Consider the following 16,674-nt stretch of genomic DNA (forward strand, 5'->3'; position numbering starts at 1 on the left):
TTGCCTTTGAATGTTGAGTTTTATACTTGAATTTTTTTGGCAATGTTGAGAGGTTTTATTTTGGCTCTTTGCATTATTTAGCAAAGAGCCAAATGTTCATATGTTTTCAGTCTGTTAAAGATAGTATTACTGATAGCAGTACAATCTGCAGAATGCCTGTTTTGTTTAGTTTTCTTCTTGGAAAAAGTTATTAAACACAAGTTTTTGTCTAAATTAAGGTGAATTCATGGTTCCTTTTTCCACATAATGTAACCGGTAGTGTTTATGATAAAAAAATAATAATAATAATTATGTGATCGGTATCGGTGATCTGTAACGGTGATCGGCCCTCAGGGGTGATCGGTATCGGTATCGGCAGGAAAAAAACTGATCGGCACATCTCTAGTTGTAAGATAACCCAAGTTATCTTTGCTGCTTCATGGATTATTTCTCTCTCCTTGTCTGGGTGGATTTGGAGTTATGGTATAATCATTCCACTTTTAGAAAGTGTATTGAAAATGCTTCATTTAAAGCCATGTATTTATAAAAGTATTAAGTGCCATAGTTAGGTGACTTCAGAAGACAATTGGTTCTACTGGATTTTATTTAAGGGCATTAGAGTAAAGGGAGGCTGAATACAGATCCCTACTAACTAAAAAAAATGTTTTTATAAAATTTTTGAAAACCAAAACTCCATTTTATAATTATGTGCTGCTTCATGTCACTCTATCTCATAAAATATATTGAAGTTTGGGGCTTTGACATGACAAAATGTTAAAAAGTTCAAAGACCATAAATACTTTTGTAAAGTAAATATATATAATACCAATGGTATTTCTGATGTTATATTTTTTTCTCTATGTAATATCAAAACTGTTAAATCATCATGTGCTGAAACCTTATCAGCTAAAATAATAAGTGTGTTTAATTCTGCATTTGATCAAAATGTTACTGCAGATCTTCCTCCTTAGATGCAGAGCAGATACTTGTGAGTCTCTTCAGCGTCTGCACAAACATACAGACTGGAGCTGGAGCGCTGCTCTCATTACAGCAGCATGTGGGAGGACAGGAAGGCCACACATGTGCACTGTTTGCAGAGCCTCACTGCATTCATATACTACTTAGCGGTGTGTGTTCAGTGAGAGGTCGTTGAAAGGTTGTTTGAATTAAGCTGTGGGGTTTTGTTTTGAAGAGGGACGAGATGGAACAAGCAAAAAAAAAAATGTTTTTCCCCAACTGGGCCCCTCAATGAACACAGACATAAACACACTCTGTCCCGCTACCTTGACCTCTCACTGCAACACACAGATACAAACATACACACATGTGTTTGTCCTTGCACTACATTTAGTGAAGATGAAGTAGCAGAAGAGTAAGATGAGGTATTTGTTTGGTTTTCGTAGCTGATAGCAGTTGGTGATAAGTCCCTTTTCTGTAAACCAAACATCAGATGCCATGGCTGGAAAAGGAAAAACGCAAAACAAAAAGCAAGATTGTAAAATCTGAGTTAACATAAGGCAAGAAAAAAAGAAAGAAAGAAACAAGACAAAACAGGACAGACAAATAAACATGGTGTGGGAGGGAGATTGTAGTCATAATATCTGATAATTTGCTGATGGTTTTAGATTTGGATCTCGATTCCTACTGTATGTTGCAGCTCATTTCTAAATGCTGTTCACAAGAAGGTAACACTGACATTTAATATGGAGAATACAGTACTAACCTAAATGCACTAATCTCTGGAACCTTTTTACATTAGATCTGCTCAAAGTATAGATTTTTTTTTTTAAACACTCCTTAAGACTCATTTCTACTCACTGGCCTTTGATTCTTGGTAAAATTGATAATTTGAGTCTGGTTTTGAGCTTTATACTTTGCTTTGGTTAAATATGTCTATCAATGTTTTGTGTACTTGCTTTTAGCACTTTGGTGCTGGCCTTGTTGATATAAAAACAAGGCCAGCACCTTGTTTTTATATCAAGAGAGATTTAAAATGTTGGCTATGTGTGACGCAAATCAAAGTGGCATTGACATAAATCTTCACCATGAAGCAGAGTGTTATATAAATGATTGTTTAGTGTTAGTGATATTCGTGACCTGTGTGGCACCAATAGTTCTCAGAATAAAAGTCATGTCTACTGAGTCCTGGATTTTAAAACTAAATTGCATAACATGGTATAATTTAATTTAATTAAACAGAAAAGCCTAAATTATTTCTACTTCTGGGCATAAGTGGCTGGTTAAGCTTAGTTTAACCAAGCTATCTGCTGAGCTCTGTTATCACCTGTACAGAATTATAGAGCAAGTTTAAGCTTACTATTGTAAGATCAGATATTAACACTGAGCTGAGATATTACTGCAATGTTTTATTTGTTATAGGTTTAAAATAGCAATAGTTGACAGAGACTGGGAGCTGCTTCAACATTATTCCTGATAACCAGATGGTGATTCAAAGCCAAACCAAACTTATTGTTGCACAGCAAGAATGAAAGATAAATTTAGAGATTTAAAATGTTGGCTCCTCTTGTTCATCTTTATCCATAGTTGTGCTGCTGTTGGCTCGGCAGAAAGCTGCAGAAACGAACCATCTCTGAGCTCCCACTGATCATTCATAAATCACAAGTGGAGACAGCGTTATCCCGCGCAGCTGTGAGTTTATTAAAGAAAAATATAGCCGGCAGCAAAGGACCACAGGAGTTCTTGTGCAGCATCAACACCAGCACAAAGCAGATAATCTGCTTTAGGTGTTGGTTGAACTGTGTAATGATCCTGTTGTTGGCTGAGTAAATGCTTCAAACTGAAATCATTAGTCTCACCCTCTTTTATCTTCTCATCTGAAACTATTTTTGAGTATTCTTTATTCTTGCAAATCCTGCACCTGGCAAATACATCACTACGCTGACCGGGGAGCCAGCTTCCCTCTGGCGGGTCTGTGAATAACTTGCTGTAACAAAGGAGGTGAAAAGTTTCTGAATAAACAGCTTTAAGTCTTCATAGAAACTGCAACGTGTCTGGACGGATTTTTGATGAGGAAGAAATAATTTGTTGATATTTGCGATACGTCTTGTCTTATAAGTGTTATAAAAACATATCTTAACCTGAACTTAATCTTAAATTTTCTGAATTCTATCTCATTTATCCATCATATTCCAACAATTATATTTTAGATTTGTGTCATTTAACTTCTTATTTTACAATCAAGTATTATTGCCATAAATGAGAGTGTGACTTAATGATATGTAAAATCGGCCTGCCATACCCCATCAAGAGTTACCTCTCTGCTAGTCCTACGTTTCTTTGTGCACGTATCCTTCCGGCTTGGAGAGCAGAGCAGCTGTAAACCCTCATTCAAAGTGGTTTTGAGTGTTTGACCTTCACGCACCCCCACAGTGCGTGATGTCAGAAGAATTTCACTTTTCGGGAATCATTAATGTGTATTTTTATTCTGCCTTTTCGTCATCATCATCCATTTAGCAGGCTAAAAGTGTGACGGACACTTATATGGGATGCATTTTGCCCACAGTGGCTCATTTGCTGATAACATGATAAACTCTCGACTCTACGTGTGCTGCGCGTTCACAGTGCTGCGCTGTGATTGGCGGAGACGCATGCTCCGTTCAGTCCGGTGAACGCGCGGCGCTCCTGCGGGTTCATATACCCGCGTTTCTCTGCCGCACTAAACTGACCACACTCCTGCAAACAAACACAGTCTAGTAAAGCTATCGGGAAAATAAAAATAATAGTAACAATAAAAGATGATGGTGAATGTGACTGCTGCGATGTTTCTGCTGCTGGGCTGTAATCATCTGCTGGCCATGGAGCTGCATGATCATATCCTGGAGAAACAAGGGAGCCAAGTCAAAAAGCGCCTCTCCCTGCAGAGCACAGGTGAGTTCACACCGCAAAGTTATATTTTAGTGAAAATGTTCTCCTTTGGATTTGACATTTGAATGCTTCTTGATGTGCATGAAGGGCACTCTGATCCATGTGCTCATTATCATAGCTTCTTCTGCTTTAAAATGATGTGACCTGCTAAGTCAGTGAGCAACCAGGGATCTGAAACCTGAGGCTGTGCCTCTTTATATTCAGCTCCGGGCTTCAGTGACTCCATCCTGCCCAGGATCGTTCCCTCTGCACCAGGTGTCTCCGCTGCACCACAACCGGCTACATTTTAACTAAAACCTCAACCAGACAGAGACAGAAAAGTCTTTTTAACAAGTACTTGTGTTTAAGCATTGAACATTAGAACAAAAAATATGAAAATAAGTCATTTACCTGTAGTACTGAAACAAATTATAGCCTTTCTGTACATTTTGTTGTTTCCCATGTAATATGGCACAATGAAAAACAAAGTATTATCGAAACCTCTTTAAACGTCTAAGTACAGATATCTGAGCTTATATGGTGTTAAATTTGACATACAGTTTAATTAAACTTTGAGGATTTTTGTGAGTCTATCCACCACTAATATAAAGTGGTTTCTTTGTAGAGTCAAAATGGAAGGAGTTTGTAGCAAAATGGCAGGGCCGGATTTACAGGGATGTGGGCCCTTGGGCTGGAGCTGGTTTTGGTGCCCTATGCACTAAGAAAAAAATATTTTACTAATGCAAATGACAGCACAGTAATAGGTAGTCTATATGTCAGCAGTTCTGAACTGATTTATTGCAGACTTGATATGTCTTCTACCCAATAAATCCATATTGTTCCCAAAAAAATCGACTATAAATTTATAATTTAAGAGTTTTATATCAAGTGCAATGGTAGGGAAGCATAACTGGAGGAAAAGCTGATCCCAATATAACTGCTTAACACTGTAATCGCAATATCAATCAGCATTTTCTCTTCATTTTTCTTATTCACATTATCGCTACCTATCCCTGAGAACGTTAGCATCACCGTCTCTAAAAACTATATGTGATGTTGCCGTCAAAGACAGTTGAAGTCCATCCCAGTTGGCATATATATTGCTAGCATGCAGAGTGTGAAAGCCCCTGACTTGAAATATACTGCTCAAAAAAATAAAGGGAACACTTCAGTGTTCACTTAAATGTTAAAGTGTTCCCTTTATTTTTTTGAGCAGTGTGTATTAGCTCACCAAGTATTGCATTGCAAATATCCATTTTGCAACTTGCAAAAGTATTCATACCTTTTGAACTGTTCCATATTTTGTCACATTAAAGCCATAAAGATAAATATATTTCATTGGAATTTAATGTTATATACAACTGTGAAGTAGAAAGAAACTTATACATGATTCAAAACACAAAAACTGAAAAGTGCAGAAGGCAAAAACATTCAGGCGCCTTTTCTGTGAGAGCAACCATTTGCCGTCAGAAGTTGGCCGACGATTGCTAATGACTTGAGTCCAGCTGTGTGTAATCTAATCTCAGTTCAAATCCAGCTGCTCTGGGACGCCTCAGAAGTTATGACAATACTGGGGAGCAATCAGCATCATGAAGTCCTAGGAACACACCAGACAAGCCAGAGATAAAGTTATGGAGAAGTTTAAAGCAGATTCAGGCTATAAGAATACTTCCCAAGCTTTGAACATCTCATGGAGCGTTGTTCAATCCATCATCCGGAAATGGAAAGAGTGTGGCACAACTATAAACCTACTGATATATATTTATGTTTGTGGTTGTAATGTAACAAACATAGCTAATTTCAAGGGTACAAATGCTTTTGCAAATCACTGTATTTATTTATATTGCCAAGAAATTAAATGTCAGCTGGAAAGTGAAAACTAGAGTTGCCCCTAAAAACTATATCTATATATATATATATATATTCCCCTTTTTTTGTGTGCAACTCTAGTTTTCATTTTCATCCTGACATCTGATTTCTTGGCAGCTCCTTTCATTTCTCTACTTTCTCCACCCTTTCTGCTCCAACCAACTGCTCAAAATGTCCAAATTAGCTCTTGAGCACATCACGTTCTGCAGGAACTTGTTGGGTTCCTGCCCTTGCTGAGGGACTTTAGATCTCTGTCGTCGTGCTGATCTCACTGTGTCTTTTCTCTCTGCCTAAGCTGACATCCAGAGCTGCCTGGTGAGTTCAGGGGATGTCGGCTGTGGGATGTTTCAGTGTTTCAGCAATAACTCCTGTGAGATCCAGGGCCTCCACCATATATGCCTCACTCTGCTGCACAACGCAGGACGCTACAACTCCCAGGTGGGAATCTGACTGAGCTCATGTCACGCTCTCAGACACACAAGTGAGAGTCATCTGCTCGTCATCGCAGCCCTCACAGACGGACTGAAATTAAGTTCAACTTCAGGCAGGAGTTAGAGAAAGCAGATCTGGACACACGTTTTTATTTCATTTAATCCCATCAGTCGTTAAGGTCGTTTGTTAGGAATGTTTGTTGTATAAAGAGCAGGGTATGGTTGTGGATGGTAGCATTGGTTACAGAACGATCTGAGAGGGCATCTGAAATGGGAGAAGGAACAGTATGTCCACTTTACTAGAATAGAAATTTACAAGAAAGGGAAGCAAGTTCTTCTTGTCCTCGGAGTGATGAGGAGCAGTAGATGATGTTCTTTCTGCGTATCCTTTTCAGACGTATTCATAACAACAGCTAGGGGATATTTATTGGAAAAAAAAACAGTATTTCTGTATATCAGCTATGAGTTGTTTATAAATTTCAGTCAAGTCTACGATCCGATTAAATTACACACAAACAGCTGTTGTTTTTATGTCTCTCATGAACACACCAGGTCATCGTGCATGAAGCAAGCAGGGTTTTACACAAATGATTAATTTCTCCTGAAACTACTTAGAATCAGATGTGAGAGTTAAGAAAATGAACCTGAGTGAAGTTGAGCCCATACATTCTTCAGATCAAATGAAGGTGGTGCCAAATATTTGTGCTGCAAAAAATGTTTGCATCAATAAATGTTTCCAGAGCAAGCCCCCCCACACTTAGAAAATCAAGCACATTTGGTGTCAATCAAACTTGCTACAGAAATTTTAGCTGCACAAACAGCACAATTAATTAACAAAACAAATTTCCGCGCAAGCGTTTGATGTTAATTCAAAGAACTTCATTCCATTTAGCTACAAATGTATTTGCTACAAACAGATTAATGAATAGAAATCGGACTTGCCCATCTAGACACTGCAATTATATTCCATTTTTCCTTACAAATTTCACCAAACTGCAGATTTGGTGCTGCATCAAATTCTTCATCCAGTATTTGCGTTGTCTTCCAGTGTTGTTGTGTTGGTCACCCCGACTCAGGATGCAACAAACAAATGTGGCCTAAACAGCACAAGATGTATTGTTACAACTGAAAAACCACAAATGTCCTTCTTACTTTTTCTGCCTGTCATGTCATGTTTGTCTCCTCCAGGGCAAGTCGTACGTGAAGGACGCACTGCGATGCGTCGCGTTGGGACTGCGGCAGCGTTTCAGCTGCGTGAGCCGGCGTTGCTCTGCTGTGAAGGAGATGATGTTCTCGCTCCAGAGAGAGTGCTACTCCAAACACAATCTCTGCCTGGCTGTGCAGGATCACCTGGACACCATGGGGAACCTGGTCCAGTTCCAACTCATGTTTCCTGCAGGGTGAGAAAGGCACGCTTATTCATTACAGCTTCTTTGAGCATGAGAAACACTTCACCATTTTAGGAGGGGTTGGAATCATTTTTGTTTATCCTAATGGCCCTAAAACAGGATAATTTTAGATTAAAACAACTACAGATCGCATCAGTGAGCTATGAAAATATCTGGTTTCCGCAGTTTGAAGCTGCAACAAGGCAAAATGTTGAAGCTCTAGGGGTTTGAATACATTTGAGGTTTGATCCCTGTACTGATTTTAACCTAAAATTAATTAATTTTATTAGTTAAGACTTTCCACCAGGTGCTTTCATCTTTTCATCAATGGAAAGTTTGGTAACACTTCATTGAAGGGGTGTGCATAAGACTGACATAACAATGTCACGAACACGAAGGAGTTTTTATGAACGTTTATGACTGGGGTCATGAAATGTCATTCGGTAAATAATGACACATTTAATGCTAAAGGACTTTTAATGCCAGTTTCAATGGGACTTTGCGTTAAAAATGTCAAAATTGACACTATTAATGGATGTTTAATGCAACTTTTAGACCAACTTTGCATTAAAAGTGTCATTATTTACTAGATGACACTTCATGACAACAGCATTTATGAAGACTCCTTCATGCTCATGACAGGTTTTATGCCAGTCTTATGCACACCCCTTCATATGAAGTGTTACAGAAAGTTCCTGCCAAAAAAGATTTCCTGCTTATTTTATTCTGTTGGATTTTTTTTTATTTTAAAGCATTCTGGTCTTCTGTGGAGGAAGGATCGTCTTTGAGCGTTTTCTCTGTGAATGAATTCCCAACAGGCCGTACGTTGAGCTGATGAACTTCCTGCTGAAGTGTGGAGACAAGATCAGGTCCTGGGTCGGTCAGCGACTTCGGGGGCAGTGTGAGCAACACTGGGGGGCGCTCTGCAGCACCTTCACCAACATCTGCCCCCTCAGTCAGTCAGATGCTCTGGGGCTTCCCACCAGCCCAGCACCCTCCATCCCTGGACCGGTTACCCCCACTGACCCCCTGCAACAGCAGCCAACCAGAGAGGTCGAACTAGAGGACGTGACCCCTAATTGGTCGACAGACAATGCTACCCAATCCGATCTCTTAGCATCCTGAACTGTCTTATATCAAGAGTTACACAAGGTGCACACAGGGTAAACCAACATTAAGCACTTATATTACCAGTAGAATAAGTAAAAGATGTAGTTAGACGAGTTTTCTGTGTAGTGTTGCCAGTGAATGCAAAAGCAGCAATACTTATTCAGTGTGTGGGTGTTTTTGTTTTGTGCAGATTAATATTTTCTCTGGACATATACAGGATGAAAAGCCATTAATCTACCTCACATCAATATTACATTTCATCAGAGGGAAACAAACACGTTCAGTTCACGTGTGTCTGATGGCTTTAAGACAGAATTAAAACATTTTTAGTCTGTTTTGGTTTTTGTCATGTTGTGCATCATGCATATAGTTAAAGACAAGCTTCAATAATCCACCTTAAACTCGTAATAATCTTAAAGACATCTGAAGTTATACAATCTGTTTTATACAACTGTTTTGCTCAGGCCATTTTCTTTATTTATAGAGTCACAAAGCAGATGGCTCCAAATGCATCTAGAGGCAAAGATGCCAAGAAAGTTCAGCATAATGAAGTAATTACGCCTATTTTTGTGTCTTTGTCGTCCAAACTGGTGGTGCTGAAGTGTTCAGAGATATAAAACAGTGTTTTGCAACTCAAAACATTAAAAACATCTAAAAAGAAGAATCCTGTCAGACGGTGCTTTTAAAACCAGCAAATGATGATGTACCTTGTAAAAAAATTACAAATCCCAAACAACAGTTTTAAGCACAATTTTAATAGTTTAAATAGACATTTTTTTGACATAAATAAAAAGCAGACCTTATTGTGAGTGAATATTTTTCTTTAATTGGTTTAAAACTCAGATTTCAGCACATGGTGTCTTTTCCTGTGTAATGAAAACAGTTCTTGTTTTTGAGAATGCAAGTGTTTGCTTTGACTGTAAGCTACATAAATATAAATAAATATGGGCAGACTTTCACCAAAGTGCATGCATGTCCAATTTATTGTGTAAAAATATCTGAAAGCACAAATTAAGAAAACATTTTAAGCAGAAATGTGTCATTTTACTGATAATCTAACCCAAATAAGCATACAGGTAGTCTGAGATTATTTATACCACAGCCAGATTTAAGTTTTTCTTAATTCAATCATTTGTTTATGATGGGAAATCTCACAAATCTCCCAAACATCCATCTTGTTTTTCTCCAGGCTTATTTTGACCCTTCAACATAAATCAGTAGAAAAGCCTTTATTGGCGTTACAATTCAACTACTCTTATAATTGCTGGCAATATGTTATAAATAGTATTTTAACCTTTTTGAGCTTGTAAAACACTTTCGTTTATTGCACCATCTATAGATTCTCTATATGTTCAAGTCACGACTTGGAAACATTATTTCTTACAGACCGCAACACCAATGCTGAAGGAATTTGTTTGAGCTACAACATGTGATTTCTCTTTGAAATAAAAAAAAAAGTTTAAATATTGTAGCACTTTGCTTCCATGTCTTTTTAATTCCTCCTGCATAGATGTTAAAAACTAGAAATGTAACTGAGCAGAAAACATGTGTACAGCATGTTTCTGCATAAGTTTGACAAATCACGACACATGATGGAAAACCTCCAAGTTTGTTCCTGAAGCTCCTTTCACAAGACTTTCCTGTGATGTGAAATAATGTCAAAACATTATTGTGGAGATTTTTTTTTTTTGTCTTATTAAAATGAAGAAAGAAAGGCACATCATATGGAGTCAACATTCACCTTTGGACCAGTTAGCCAGAAAACTGGCATGAAAACATCCAGGAACAAACTGAAGTTATTACATTCTGTTGCGGATGCCAACCAAATTTTTGCTTTTCTTTCTTTCTAATTTGAAGAATTTCTAAATGTCCCAACAGTTATTCCAGTAAGTCCAAACGTTGTTAACAATCAGGCAGTGTGCAGCCTTAGTCCTCACATTCTCAGCTGGTTTTTGTAAACTAACCTCCTGCATCCTAAGCAAGGTAACATCTTATATTCCTTCTTCTCTAACCAGGTAGTTTCTGCTCTGCTGTTCCTCGTCTTACAGTCCTTGCAGGGATCTCGTTACGAGGCAGATGCAGAGCCAGCCGGCTCATTAAACGAAGGGGATGAGGCGTTTCTTAAGGATGTAGAGGACGGTGGCAAAGAAAAGCGCTAAAGCCAAGAAGATGAGCAGCTTGTCTGTGAGCTCCCTGCGGTTGTACTTCAGAATCAGTTTCCTCCCCAGGTGGATGGTTCCCGTCATGTTTTTGAACTCCTCGTTGGCCTCCTGCACTGTTTTAGAGGAGGTGGCTGCCATGACGATGAAAGAGGAGAGGGATTAGTGATCGATAAACTGGACAACACACAAATTCACAAAAAGATGGGGGATTTTTAAAATGTTTCTTTACCCAGAGTGCCAATGGTGTCCTCGCTCTGCTTCACCTGCTCTGACATCATCCTGCTGATGGACATCAGACTCTCCGTGATGTTGCTGCTGCCTTCCACTAAACTTTCTTTGGTCACTTTTCTGACATAAGGACACACACAGGCCACAGCAGGGAATCAATTAATCAATCAATCCAGTTTATTTCTTTAACACATTTCAGCATCAAGGTGGTTCAAGGCCTTACAGAATAAAAACACAAAAATTACAAATTTATAAAGAAAACACGATACAGTCAACAATTTGATGAGTATCATCACCAAAATAATGTTAATAATTATTATACACCATAACATCAACAATAAATTAAATGCATCTCTAGATTGTTAGTCTAGATTCATGCAGATGACTTTAACAGCACATTTTCTAGGGAAAATAAAGAAGTGTGGAAATGCTTCATTTCATCAACACCCCTGTGAAAAGTGGTGATGGCAGCATCATGCTGTGAGAATGCATCTCTTCAGAAGTTAATTAAAGGAAAACCGAAGAAGAAAACATGTTAGAAATAGAGCTGCAACCAACGATTAATTGGATAGAAAAAAACATGCAGATTTTTTATTTGACAATTTAAACTTATATTATACAACATTAGAAATAGAGTTTTAAAAATACAAGCAATTCAAATTGTTTTCAAATGAGAAAATAAACATTTTCTGGCCTACAATGCAATAGCATAGCATTCCTTTAGTGAACACTTGATCACTAAAGGATGAATCTGCAGCTAAAGAAACAGCTCTGCCCTTTCTGCCTTTCTTAATATCGATAACATCAGAGCTAATCTCTTCACTATGTTTTCAATTATTATGAATTTTTTTATCTTACATGAAACAATTAGCATTTTTTTAAAGTTTTGGTTTCATTACAGCTTTTTTTGAGTCTGCATTCTCCGTTTAACAATTAACTGATTGCAAAGTTAGTTAATTATTTCAGTTGATTCATAAACATTAATCTGACTAATCGTTTCAGTCGTAGTGAGAACCAACCGTAAACACACACACGCACACACACACACACACACACACACACACACATACACACACACACTCACACACAGATAGCATGTAATGGTTTCAGTCAAAACACATTTATGTCCAGACATAAATTCACCTGAGAACCTGAAACAAGATTTAAAGCTCAGGTGCTTTTTATAGTCTGACTGAGCTATTCGCATAAAAGAAGAGGCATTTAAGAGACATACCACAAGAGGCTTGTAAATACAAAGGCAGCAAAAATGGTTCCAGAACAGACCGAACTCAAAGACTTTTACATCAATGTGTTGGTCCATTACATTGAATTAAATCCAAATAGCACACACTGTTGTTTATAGCTTTACAAATGAGCAATTAATGGAGATCTACCAGATCTGAAAATGAAGTATTGCTCACCTCACTGTCTAATACGAGGAACAAGCCTGAACAGAAACTTTACAAAGTAAAACCTTGCAAACAATTTTAGAGAATAGGCACCAGCTGCTGGTCTAACGAACCTCTATAAAGCAGGAGGTTTAGCAGCTTGGTCCTCTGAGGCATTCAGGCATGTGTTTAACACATTGCTAAGGAGGAAAGGCATCCGCAGTGTGATTAGAGATCTTTGAATGTTTTGTAGAAAGAGCTTCAATTAACAACAAAATGCTCAGCGACCAGGTTTAGCACTTCGAAAGCCTCAGCAGAACTTTACTGACCTCTGTCTGGTGCTCGGGCTTTCTCCTCCCTGCAGAAGCTCGTCTTTTTCCATGTTGTCTATGGCGAGTTTACAGGCCAGGTTGGCTTTCCGCCATGCGGTCTGGTTGCTGGAACCCACAAAAATATCAGAACCAACTTAAACAGTTCCTGCAAATCCTTCCAATTTGAATTTACTGTAATTATCTACAGCTGTCAGGTAGGTAATGTGAAAACTGCAAAAACCGGATTGATGGATACAATGAACAACCAAGTTTAAAAGCCTCATGTTTCATTTGATTGATTGTTTTATCTGCCCCTCCAAGCTTAGCGCTTCCATTTACAACAGTCACATATACGACTGGAAAAAAATAAGACCACTTAAAATAATCAGTTTCTCTGATTTTACTTTTTACAGGTATATGTTTGAGTAAAATGAACTTTGGTCTTTTATTCTATGAACTACTGGCAACATGACTCTGAAATTCCAAACAAAAATGTTTGCAGAAAACGAGGAATGGTCAAAATAAGGAAAAGATGCAGTGCTTTCAGACCTCAAATAAAACAAAGAAAACAAGTTCGTAATAATTTAGAAACAATAATACTAATGTTTTAATTCAGGAAGAGTTCAGATATTTGGTGGAATAACTACGAGGTTTTCAATGGGGTTCAGTGCAATAGGCTCTTCATTTTTTCCAGAGCTGTAGTTATATACTATTTTGTCAATAAAAGTGAATTATTTGCAATAAGAATTACTGTGTTTGTGTCCAGACACCTCAGCATTTGGCGTCGCTGGCTCTCCGTCTCCGTGAGGATGGACAGTCTGTTGGATTGTGTGTCTTGCTCCTGAGCCATCTGCTCCAGATCCTGACAGCAGCAAAAACATGGCTTCCCTTGACACATTTCCATTTCTAAAGTAAGAAGCTCCAACACAGTTTGTATGTGGGGCAAAGACCTGACCTGTATCCTGAGCCGCAGCTTGTTGAATTTCTCTTTGACCCGAGAGTTGAGCTCTGCGAGAGCAGAATGAGGTCCAGGACAATTCATGATGTCCTGCAGATACAGAAAAACATAAAGGTGCAAAAATAAAGGCCTGTGAAAGCAGAAAGGTTAAATTATACATGTGAAGTTTAAAATGTTTTTGTGAGCAGAATGACAAGATTATAGATTGTCACAAATTCCGTCGTGGTGAAGAGAGATCTGAGTCAAAAAGCGAAGCTCTCGATTTACCGGTCGATCTACGTTCCCACCCTCATCTATGGTCATGAGCTTTGGGTCATGACCAAAAGAACGAGATCACGGATACAAGCGGCCGAAATGGGTTTCCTCCGCAGGGTGGCTGGGCTCTCCCTTAGAGATAGGGTGAGAAGCTCGGTCATCCGGGAGGGACTCAGAGTAGAGCCGCTGCTCCTCCACGTCGAGAGGAGCCAGTTGAGGTGGCTCGGGCATCTGGTCAGGATGCCTCCTGGACGCCTCCCTGGTGAGGTGTTCTGGGCACGTCCCACCGGGAGGAGGCCTCGGGGAAGACCCAGGACACCCTGGAGGGATTACGTCTCTCGGCTGGCCTGGGAACTCCTTGGGGTTCCCGGAGGAGCTGGAAGAAGTGGCTGGGGAGAGGGAAGTCTGGGCCTCCCTTCTGAAGCTGCTGCCCCCGCGACCCAACCCCGGACAAGCGGAAGAAAATGGACGGATGGATGGACAAATTCTGGCTGTCATAAATCTTAAACCAACCAATTTTTTTGAAATATAACTTTCAAATAGTGATTTCAAGCTAAAAATGTATCTTTTTTATCATTCTTTTAACACATGCATGGAGTGTTACTATGTTGTTTTGATTTTTTAATGCATGTTTAAGGAATCCATTAATGTTCAGTGGCAACCATTTGGGTGAGCCTAAACATAGTTACTTGGTATAAAATAGAAATATGTGCCTGGAAAATATATTTTAGAAGTTTAAATATAAAACTAGAACTCCACATAGTATTTAATACTAGTAATCATTGTATTTATAATCTGTGCAATATTGTAAACACAAAAAATGTTGAATATTTATAATTCTTTCGCAATTCTTTTTAATGAACAGGAAAATGTTTATTGGTATTGAGTCAAATTTTATCATTTTTGACCAGTTTTTTTCTCTTTTTTGCATCTTTCCACTTGTATTTTGATTATTAATCACAATAAGTCCCCAGTATTTGATGTTGGAAGACATTCTTCACATCACCATGATCTTTTGCACGTTATTCTTTGGTCTTTTCAGATATTTTCTTTATTATTTTATATTTTAAACTAAAAAGTGTTGGTTTGTTGGTTCAAGGTATTTACATAGGAGTGTGATAGTGGGAGACAGATGTTGCTTTAAAAGTTGTCAGAAAGCTTTCGCGAAAAAAAAATGAAATAATCACAAAAATAGAATAAAAAATAAGCTCATTTCATGTGGTGATGAAACAGCGGCACAGAAAATTATTCTTATTAAAACAAAAAGACAAATATGATTGAAGTTATTCCAACTAACTGATGCTAAGCTAACTTCAATAGTCAACATTTAGCACCACCTGTGTGGGTTTAATGTCAACTTCTCCCAGTAACACATGGAAATCACCATAAACAACAACTGAGCTCTTACCTGAGTGAGAGCCTTTATCTCCAGGTCGTATTTTATTATTTCTTGTCCGCAAATTCGGACGTTTACGTCCTCCGAGGACGCCATTGCTATTTTGGTACGGAAAGCTGTAGGGCTTAAAAGAGACCAATCCACTTTAGGCGAAGCTTTAATCTAATTGGCTGAGGCCGTTTCGGTCTTCCTGTAAATATTATAAAATATCTAATTTTGAAGTAGATTTCTGAGTGGTTGGAGTATTGTTTCATGTGCTTTTAAAAATAATTAGAGCGGTAAATATATGGGGAGAGAGGAAAAAATGCATTTAGAAATCTCTTAAAAATGTTTAGCATCTGTTGCTTATCAAGATAACACTTTTATTATACCTCTAGAAATGTATTACATGGCTGCCAGCGAACATTAAACCCATTGGAAGCAGTTGTTAGCAGCAACTTTCTTTCTTTCCATAAATCAAAGTAACAAAAACAATAACGGTAAATTGTGCTATAAATTATTCAGCATATAATTGCTCTTAGTCTGTTTAATTTATTCACTAGTAATGTTTGTGGACCTGAAGATGTTCAGGTTCGTCAGATAAGCAACCACTATTTTAAACCCTTCTTTATTAATCTGCTCATAAATGACACTGATTGCTATAAATTATACTGTATTTGTTAAGTATAAAACTAAATAAGATTTCTACTACAGGAGTGATGCATTTAAATGTTTGCTTCCATTTAAAAAAACTATGATACTGTAAAACGGTTTTGATCTGCCACTTTGTATGTTAATCAGCACAAAGGGGGCAAAACTTTAAAATAAATAAATAAATAAAAGTATAGTAGGTTTTTTTAATATTTTTTTTTCCTGTACGTTAGCTGCTTTTTCACTTTTTTTCTGCGTCAGTTTTAGTGAAAATTATGTTCTTTATGTACAAAAAAAAAAGCCAATTACAAATTGATATTTATTCCTATTTTGTCTTATTGCTTAATATAAAGAAACTAGACGTGGCTCTGAATTTTCACAGTGTTTGTGAAAGTCCACAAGTCTTTTTGTTGTAGAAAACATCGCTCCCTGCCCTGGGCAGAATGGACTGAGCAAAAAAATTATCTACCATCTTCTCTCCGAAATGAGTTTTCTTTTAACTACACACTTAGAAGTAAGTGTGTCCAAGGATCAAAAGGTGGTAAATCCATGGATTATAAGGAATCTGAAGTGTATTTCATATCCTGACACATACAGGTCAAGCCTGATATGTATTATTCTATGCTCTACAGACTTATATTCAAACTTATGTTCTATACTTTAAATTAACCTTGAAAATGTGTTTTTTTTACCATCTTTACAAAC

The 16,674-nt window shown here is 37.9% G+C and overlaps 2 protein-coding genes across 2 annotated transcripts; one reads left to right on the forward strand and one right to left on the reverse strand.

Moving 5' to 3' along the window:
• Positions 1-3,579: 3,579 nt before the first annotated feature.
• LOC103475667 (stanniocalcin-2-like) lies at positions 3,580-9,610 on the forward strand. Its single transcript, XM_008427473.2, has 4 exons — positions 3,580-3,867; positions 6,008-6,150; positions 7,332-7,543; positions 8,350-9,610. The coding sequence occupies exons 1-4, from the start codon at positions 3,735-3,737 to the stop codon at positions 8,654-8,656; spliced, it is 795 nt and encodes a 264-aa protein (XP_008425695.1). The 5' UTR covers positions 3,580-3,734; the 3' UTR covers positions 8,657-9,610.
• A 222-nt stretch (positions 9,611-9,832) lies between these two features.
• On the reverse strand, positions 9,833-15,450 carry bnip1b (BCL2 interacting protein 1b). The gene is made up of 6 exons (XM_008427468.2): positions 15,352-15,450; positions 13,686-13,778; positions 13,501-13,592; positions 12,749-12,856; positions 11,033-11,151; positions 9,833-10,934 (listed from the first exon to the last, which is right to left on the reverse strand). The coding sequence occupies exons 1-6, from the start codon at positions 15,433-15,435 to the stop codon at positions 10,738-10,740; spliced, it is 693 nt and encodes a 230-aa protein (XP_008425690.1). The 5' UTR covers positions 15,436-15,450; the 3' UTR covers positions 9,833-10,737.
• Positions 15,451-16,674: the final 1,224 nt, after the last annotated feature.

This window comes from Poecilia reticulata, linkage group LG14 (genome assembly GCF_000633615.1).
Source record: "Poecilia reticulata strain Guanapo linkage group LG14, Guppy_female_1.0+MT, whole genome shotgun sequence".
Classification (NCBI taxonomy): domain Eukaryota; kingdom Metazoa; phylum Chordata; class Actinopteri; order Cyprinodontiformes; family Poeciliidae; genus Poecilia; species Poecilia reticulata.

Coding starts and splice junctions, on each gene's coding strand:
- LOC103475667 (XM_008427473.2), top strand. CDS start 3,735: ATGATGGTGAATGTGACTGCTGCGATGTTTCTGCTGCTGGGCTGTAAT. Junction 3,868..6,007: donor CCTCTCCCTGCAGAGCACAG/GTGAGTTCACAC, acceptor TCTCTGCCTAAG/CTGACATCCAGAGCTGCCTG. Junction 6,151..7,331: donor CAGGACGCTACAACTCCCAG/GTGGGAATCTGA, acceptor TGTCTCCTCCAG/GGCAAGTCGTACGTGAAGGA.
- bnip1b (XM_008427468.2), bottom strand. CDS start 15,435: ATGGCGTCCTCGGAGGACGTAAACGTCCGAATTTGCGGACAAGAAATA. Junction 13,593..13,685: donor AGCTGCGGCTCAGGATACAG/GTCAGGTCTTTG, acceptor TGCTGCTGTCAG/GATCTGGAGCAGATGGCTCA. Junction 12,857..13,500: donor CAGCGACGCCAAATGCTGAG/GTGTCTGGACAC, acceptor TGTGGGTTCCAG/CAACCAGACCGCATGGCGGA.